The sequence below is a fragment of the Triticum urartu genome, unplaced genomic scaffold (genome assembly GCF_003073215.2).
Source record: "Triticum urartu cultivar G1812 unplaced genomic scaffold, Tu2.1 TuUngrouped_contig_6410, whole genome shotgun sequence".
Taxonomy (NCBI): Eukaryota; Viridiplantae; Streptophyta; class Magnoliopsida; order Poales; family Poaceae; genus Triticum; species Triticum urartu.
In genome coordinates this window covers 3,166-11,834 of record NW_024117172.1, presented here as the reverse complement: position 1 = coordinate 11,834, position 8,669 = coordinate 3,166, and the positions used below count along the sequence as shown (strand labels likewise).

Here is an 8,669-nt window from a genome sequence, read left to right as displayed (position 1 = left end):
TGGCGCGGGCGGCGGTGGAGCCCCTGCCGGACAGGCCGTCGGAGGAGGACTTCTGCATGGCCCTGCGCAACGGCCTCATCCTCTGCAAGGTCCTCAACCGCGTCAACCCCGGCGCCATCCCCAAGGTACATCCCATCCATCCCCAATAACACCCACCATAACCCGGTCGACTGGGTTCAGGGAGGGACTTCAAATGCCTGTTGGGAGTACTTGGAATCTCAGTGCCTGTTGTTTGTTTTGGCAGGTCGTTGAGAATCCCATTGACACCGTGCAGTGGTCCGACGGGGCGGCACAGTCCGCGATCCAGTACTTCGAGAACATGAGGAACTTCCTCGTTGCAGTTAGCGAGATGAATCTCTTGGAATTTGAAGCTTCCGACATTGAGAAGGTACGGCCTTCACGTAGCACTACCGTTGCTCCAAGTGTTGCCCTGTTTTTCTCGACATATCATGACAATTATTCATTACACCTTTCAAAACAATCATAGCGATTACTAGGAGTATCTTGATTTGCTGAATTGTATAGCCTGATACGATTCACTGAATTTGTTCCACATTTGCAAGAACACTAATGGGTTAAAGTTTATTACTGGAAAATGGAAATTGTTGTGGCTCTTCTGTTAGTACTCATTTTAACTTCTAAGACCAAATATTCAAGAGTATCTTAGTGAGAAACAAATGGAGCAAATATGAAATATCTCCTCCAGATTTTCATCAAAAGAAATATCTTCAATCAAGCTATTAAAAAGTTTGCTAATAAGAATTATGTGTTACTGCTAGAGTTTGGACATTTAGCTGTATATTTTGAACATTGTGGCATCTGAATTCACAGGGAGGCTCATCAATGAAAGTTGTGGACTGCATACTCTGTCTCAAAGCATACCACGAGTGGAAACTTTCAGGTGGAATCGGTATATGGCGGTATGGAGCTATTGTTAAGATTGCGCCTCCAAGCAAGAGGTTGCCTTCACATTCATCCAGGTTTGGAGGCTCAGCTGACCAGAACCAACAGATGCTGGAATTTGTTCATCTTCTCTCCGAGGTCTCCCTTGAGGAAACCAGAGTTGAAGAATCTCAGCACTCACTTTTCCAGCAGTTTGTTCTTCGGGTTGTGCGGGCATTCCTTCTGGAATGGAGTGAAGCTGACGACTTGCCTTTAGATGATATGGTAGGTATGTTCTGCTTATTCTTATATATTGGTGATCCCCTTTTAGTACTAGTTTAGCTGATCTCGTCACCAAACAATGCTGAACACCTGTGGACTAACTTATGGTGGTGGATTTTTTCAGGTCCTTGAAACAATACTTGAGCAAGCCTCTAAAGAATTCACCATTCTGCTTGTGTCCCACCGGAATCAGGTGCAGTATCATATTTGTACTCCTTGGTGTATTTTCCTTATGATGATGTACACCATCAAATAGGCAACAGGCAGCATTTGCCATTAGCAGTCCTGAAAACTAAAAACTCTGCACCAATTACTGAAACTTACTGTTTAAACATGTACCATCTAACAGGTCAGATCCCTTTTAAGGAAGATGATGAAAGATGACAGTGGTGTTTGCTCTAAATTGGAGTTAATCGAAGCTATTTCAAAATCTTTGCAATTGCCCTGTGGTAGCCGCAAACACTTGGGTGACGGGGAAGGACTTGAACGCCAACAAGAAGAGCTGAAGGTAGGGAATGATGTGCATTTTTGTACTGCTTAACTTGAACATCAACACCGTTTTTCTTCAACTGTCAAGCTGCATGTTAAGTATTTAGTGGCAAGTCCACGTATTCCTTGTAGTTCCCTTTTTTAACATATAAATAACAGTAAAAACAATAAAATTACCTACCAATTTTATACTTATCTAATGAAAAATATCCTGTTCAGGGTTAGAATATACAGAATTAATATGGACATCTATTTTATGGACATTATCGCATTGTGCTAATTATTATTTCTTCTAAACATGAAATATTCAGAAGTTAAAACTGTCCTTCAATGAGATGAAGTCCGAAGTTGAATCCACTCGAGCTAAATGGGAGGAAGACTTGACGAGGCTAGGTGAGTAATGGTTTTAGAATTTTGTCAATTGTCGTCCTCTTCGGTCTCTAAAAATTATTCTAATGTTGCAGAAAGCTATTTTGAGGCGCAGAACCATAATGCTTACCACAAGTTACTGGAGGAAAATCGTAAGCTGTACAATCAAGTCCAAGATCTTAGAGGTAAACCTAAAATGGATTCAATTCATTTTATTTGCAGTAAAATAATAGTTACTGACAACTTCAAATATGTTTCTTAGGTAGCATCCGAGTCTACTGTAGAGTGAAACCTTTACCGAAGTCCCAACCTGATCAACGATCTACTGTGGATCATATTGGGGAAAACGGGGAGATCATGATTACTAACCCTGAAAAGGAAGGAAAGGATGGACGGAAGATATTCTCTTTCAACAAAATATTTGGACCTAATGTTTCACAATGTACATCATTAAACTTCCTCATTTTGTTTCCCATGTACCGCAAATCAATTGCATTCCTTCCAGTACTTTCCTAAAGAATAGTTGGTGATTCACAAGAAAGTTATGCTATTTTTTTTGTTATTATATACTTATTCCAAAGATAGAATTACTTGTTTATTTTGCATAAAGCCTTGCATGATCAATAAGAATGATATGTTATTTTGGGAAACCATAAAGTAATTTTGTAGGAGATGCTGTACTCTAATTGCAACTCTTAATGCTACCAGTCGACTCACTTTCATTTTCTTTGTAACAGCTGAAGTTTATGTTGATACACAACCACTTATAAGATCAGTGATGGATGGCTATAATGTTTGTATATTTGCATATGGTCAAACAGGATCAGGAAAAACCTACACTATGGTAATTTTTCACATTTATTTGCTTTTGGGTTCACACCATTAAATTTGTGGGGCATGTCCAGTCGACGTGCAATACTATAATGGAAGGAGTTGCAATAATAAAAACTACAAGGAGGGGATAAAGATCTTTAATACTGAAGCATGTCCTATTGGAGGGTTTTTTTTTGACAATGTATTTGTTTTTTGCATATGTTACTCAGAGTGGTCCAGACAAAACAGCAGAGGAGACCTTGGGCGTAAACTACCGGTCGCTAAATGATCTGTTTGATATTTCTCAAAACAGATCAGATACCACGACATATGATGTGAGGGTTCAGATGATTGAAATATACAATGAACAAGTGAGAGACCTATTGATGGCTGATGGTGCAAACAAACGATATCCTTCCATGATTTCCAAAAAATGCCTTTTCTTTGTTGCAATGTGCATACCAAATATATTGCTTTATGCTTACTTTCCTTGCTTCACTGTCAAAACTTTGGTTCCATAAATTTCCTTCTGGATTTTTTTCTTAACTGTACACACATTAGAGATTCGTAACAATTCCCATGTAAATGGACTCAACATCCCTGATGCCAATCTAGTGCCTGTGAAGTGCACAAAGGATGTTTTGGACCTGATGAAACTTGGCCACAGAAATCGGGCTGTTGGAGCAACTGCCCTTAATGAACGAAGTAGCCGCTCACACAGGTATTCACTACAAAACTAATGAAATGAATTGTATCGCCAAATAAGGTTATACCCTTAGTATAATCTCCTTGCATCATGTGTATAGACCATATCTTCAAACATCTGCGACATAGCCATAATCACTGCATGTGGTAACGTTGCTTCCCTTCTCTTCAGTGTGTTGACAGTTCATGTGCAAGGGAAGGAGATAATTTCTGGTTCAACTTTAAGAGGATGCCTTCACCTGGTGGATCTCGCAGGAAGTGAGAGGGTGGACAAATCTGAGGCCGCCGGAGAAAGACTGACTGAAGCCAAGCACATCAACAAATCACTATCGGCACTTGGTGATGTTATAGCGGCACTAGCCCAGAAGAGTTCACACGTTCCATACCGGAACAGCAAACTGACACAAGTGCTGCAAGACGCCTTAGGTACAAAAACACTCTTACAAGACTTAGAACTTGTTTCGTCAAGAATGCCGACATGGCTAATCATTTGCTTTTCTTGCGATACAGGCGGCCAGGCAAAGACATTGATGTTTGTGCATGTGAACCCTGAAGCAGATTCTTTCGGTGAAACAATTAGCACTCTCAAGTTCGCTGAGCGTGTGGCCACCATAGAACTTGGCGCAGCCCGTGTTAACAAGGAAGGAGCACAGGTCAAAGACCTCAAGGAAGAGGTACGTACGGCATTGGGATTGTGTTGTTGAGTTGTGAAACGCAGAGCAGGCCTTGGAACTTTGTTTTTGTTCACTCATGAGTCATGATACGACTTCTACCTTTGTCAGATTGGTAAACTGAAATCGGCATTGGAAGATAAGGAGCGTGAAGCAGCACAGCTGAGAGATGCCACAAACCGTATAACATCATCCGAGACCAGAAATGCTGCAAGGGCGAGGTCACCTCTTATCACCACCAGCTTGCGCTTCAAGCCTGAGGCTAGGCAGGATTCCAGCGTCGACACCTGCACAAGCGAGGTACTTGATTGTTTCAAACATGGATTTTCATTCTCACAGAAGGAAGTAACCTGAGTAAACATACGACTTGTTCCGTGCTTGCAGATCAGAAGCTCGTCTTCTGGAAAGCAGAGAAGGTTCCGGTCTCCACTGTCGGTGCGAGAGGTGGACGACAAGTCACCCGTCATCAGCAGGGAGCTATACTTCAGCTCACGCAAGTTCAAGACCCCGTCACCTCCGGTGAGAAGCTCGTTCTCCGCCGAGAGATCCGGCGGCACCGTCATGAAAACCGTGGAGAAGGCCGAGAGCATCATCGAGTGCACGCCCACGCCGAGGGCCGAGCCGCCGGCAAAGGCATCGCAGGGCAGCCGGTCCAGGAACAACACGCCGGCGTCCATTCTGACGGAGCAGAGCCTGCGGAAATTCCGGGACTCGGAGGAGAACCGGAGCGCGAAGCCAACGGTTAGAGAGAGCGTGAGCGTGACCAAGAACAGGCCTGACAGCGCGGCCAAGGCGCGGAGGGAGGAGCAGCAGACGGCGAACGGCGGCGCGGAGTCGGGGAGTAAGGCGGCGAGGTCGGAGGCCAGGGTGAGGAAGAACTGGTCCGATGTGGAGAACGAGGTGGCCAACGGCGAGCCCACCTTCCATCTCAGCCGGAAGTCGGCCAAGAAGCTCCCGCCGCCGGCGACTAGGCAGTCCCAGAGCATCGACCTCCGGTACGTCGTACCAACGATTCTTCAGCTGGGCGTGTCACTTTGGCGGTGCATCGGTGGCTTCATTTTGCTTGGGTGTTTGTTGTTGTCTGTCAGGGCGTCGGTCCGGGAGGCGGAGGCCGTGACGGAAGGGAAGCATCGCCGGAGCAGGCCGCCGTACGCCGAGAGGACCAACGCCCCCTTGCCGGAGACGCGCCGCAGCATGTCCCTGCCGCGCGGGAAGCTCGCGCCCGTGTGAGCCTTCTTCCTGGCTTGGCTGGTTTGTTTAGCCATTCTTTGATTGTTGTGACGGTGTCGTTCCCGTCCGGTCTGCAGGTTGGCTTCTACGGCTGGGTAGAAGCATGTGGATCCATCAGACCATCACATCGTTGCTTGCGTTCGTTCGCGTGTTTGTTGATTGGTTTGTTCTCCACAGGTCTCGCGTGCGTCCTTTGTAGGAGTAAGTACATTGTAAAGTGTGGTGGTTGCCATTATATTGCGTCGCAGTGGCGACCAGAAATTGAAACCGGTGCTTGTTTCGAAAGAAGCATAGATATCTGCGGAGGCCCATTTGTTCCTATTCTGATGTTCAGGACCAAGAGGCTCTTTCAGATGCCCTAAAAGAAGAAGAAAGACTGAAATGCCAACTGACCTGTGTCTATTCTTTAATTCACCCGATTCGATAGTGCTTATTTTTTCGAATATCTGAACACATCCAAGGTGGCGACCATTGAACAGATTGAACATAGCTGCGTGCACCTAATCTTTAAAAAAACTTGCATTCATTAAGAGGAATACAGTTATTTTAAAAAAAAATTCTTACGGTCATCAGGCCGGAACACCACTAACAAAAAGGAAAAAATTCATTTTAAACCCTAAACTCGTAGAGGTTGGGTGAAACGAACCTTCAAGTCAAAATCCCGGTCGATTGCACCCTGAACTATGCAATCTCGGTCTAAATCGAACTCTGGCATCGTTTGAGCCATGAAAACGCTGATGTGGCAGGGATTCATCTGGCTGGTGGGCCAAGGCGTCCTGCACACTGGGCCAGCCCATTTTGTATTTTTTTTGTCTGTTAAAAATGTCTATTTTTTCTGTTATTACACTGCTAGCGCGCATGTTTACTGGGCCGGCCGTGGCTAGCGACTATTCAAACGGAAACTGTAGCGCTTTATCCTCAAAAAAAAAGGGAAACTGTAGCGCTTTAAAAAAATAAACTGTAGCGCTTAAAAAAATTGTGCTCCCCAAGGTTGGAAACGGAGGCCAGATGCATCCGAAAAGTACCGTAGCCAGTTGACCTACACAGCTTCCAGTTTCTTAAAGCAGCGCGAGGTCTTAAAAACAGACACGGACGCAGACCCGAATGTTTTTAAAATTTGAAAAATCATGGATGTTGTATGAAACCGCAAACCCGTTTAAATACTTTGAGTAAAATTTGGCAAGCTCAAACAAGTTTTGGAAACGGCAACATTTTTTCAACTCCCCCAAAAAATTGAATACATGAACATTTATTTTGAAAGCGCGAACATATTTCAAATTCCAAAACAATTTCTTGCTACGCGAACATTATTGAGAAAAGGGCACTTTTTTGAAACGAACGAACAAAAATTGGAAACATGAATATTTTTAAAATTTGCAAACAATTTTGAAACTCCCGAACAAAATTTGAAGCACGGTCATTTTTAAAATTTTGGAACTCCGGAACAAAATTGAAAACAGGAACATTTTTTTTAAGTTGCGAACAAAATTTGGAGCACGGTCATTTTTAAAATTTCAGAACTCCAGAATAAAATTGAAAACAGGAAATTAGAAAAGAAAAATACGAACAAATTTCGAAATAGGATTTTTTCCAAACTCCCATTTTTTTTAAAACAAACATTTTTTGAAAGGCGAACGTATTTTCTAGTACTCGGATTTTTTTAAGATGGTAAACATTTTTGAATTTTAAACAAAAATAAAGAACATGATCTATTTTGAAATTCTGAACATTTTTCTTGAATTTTTGAACAAATTTCAAATTCTAGAAAACAAAAAATAAACATAAAAAGAGAAGTAAAAGGAATTAAAAAAGGAGTAGACAAAATGAATAAAGAAACAAAAAAATAAAGCCTATAGCGGGCCGGCCCAATGGGGAGCAGACTGTGCGTCGTGCGAAATGCCACAGATCCCGGCCATCCTTTGCCACGTCGACAATCCCTGTTTGCCAAACGATGTCAGGATTCAATTTAGACCAGGATTGTGTAGTTCAGGGTGCAATCGACCGGGATTTCGACCTGAGGGTTCGTTTCGCCCAACCTCTACGAGTTTAGGGTTTAAAATGGACTTTTTCCCTAACAAAAACCATCAGACGTAGCACGATAACAAATTAGAGCATCTCCAAGAGGTTTCAGAAAAGAAAGCTATAATAAATGGTTATTGGGGCTCTTCCAATAATTCTATTGAGGTTTGGGGGTGTGGTGCTTTCTCATATCCCCACTATTTCTCCACTGAATACCCAACCTGACTTCTCTCCACCTGGCGGTGGCACGATGGGCGGGCGGCGAGATCAAATTTTCACATAAATTGGAAGAGATGGAGGGATTTATTGGGACGCTCCAATAATTTTTTGAGAAAAGGACTTATTGGAAGAGATATTAGGAGAGATAAAATTTTCCTGGATATTGGAAGAGATGGAGGGATTTATTGGGACGCTCCAATATTTTTTAGGAAAAGGGAGTCCATTGAAGCACTTTTTTTAGCCCAACTATGAATACCAAATTTTATTAGGGAAAGGGAATCCATTGAAACACGTTTGTTGGCCAATTACCCCAATACGAGAATTTTATTGCGGAAAGGGGGTCTCTTGGAGCTTAGCAATTTTGTGAGCCACCTTGTTAGCCTTCCTTTTGCTATGATATTCGTAGGATTACTCATTTAACAAACTTAAGGGTTGTCTTTAAATCATTTTTGTTATATAATTCGTCCCCTTTCAAGAGATAATTCTATCTTTCTTTGTCTTTTAGCCTTCAATTTACTTTGAATTCTCCATGTTTTTACTTTGTGGCCACTAACTCACATAGTACTATGAGTACTAGCAAGAATTTTGCCTTTACGAAATTATGTGTTTCTTAAGCCTAGAAAATGGTGATACTGCAGTAAGATGATATGAAGTGTATTATGAGTTTTCCGACCAAAATTGCATAAAATTATCCGATCACAATATCTCAAGTAAACTTGATTTTATAAGTGACAAAACTATAAGTTGCAAAAGACTCGAGTCCTGAAAAATGATACTCTTTTTTTTGCGAATATCATTTGTGTTGTACTCCTGACAACATATTTCTCTTAAGGGAGTACCGCAGGGTAAATAAATATTTAACTATTATATGCTTGGTTGGAAACTAAGTGAAGTTGATGATATGTAAAATGTACATGTGCATATTTAGCTATCAAGAATAGCCGTGACATCCTTTGAATGTTGAGTTATAGTGGCAACAAGGCCAAGGGT

General features: G+C 42.4%; 1 protein-coding gene across 1 annotated transcript; it reads left to right on the top strand.

Annotated features, from left to right (window-relative positions):
* Positions 1 to 7: 7 nt before the first annotated feature.
* On the top strand, positions 8 to 5,851 carry LOC125530571 (kinesin-like protein KIN-14F; the record flags this gene model as incomplete). Its single annotated transcript, XM_048694951.1, is given in 17 exon segments — positions 8 to 125; positions 245 to 388; positions 832 to 1,167; positions 1,289 to 1,357; positions 1,514 to 1,672; positions 1,965 to 2,046; positions 2,118 to 2,207; positions 2,285 to 2,464; positions 2,760 to 2,866; positions 3,066 to 3,244; positions 3,392 to 3,556; positions 3,713 to 3,966; positions 4,051 to 4,214; positions 4,323 to 4,511; positions 4,596 to 5,206; positions 5,300 to 5,437; positions 5,519 to 5,851. Coding segments are annotated over 17 exon segments (3,007 nt in total), but the record flags the coding sequence as incomplete, so codon positions are not given.
* Between the last annotated feature and the right edge of the window lie 2,818 nt (positions 5,852 to 8,669).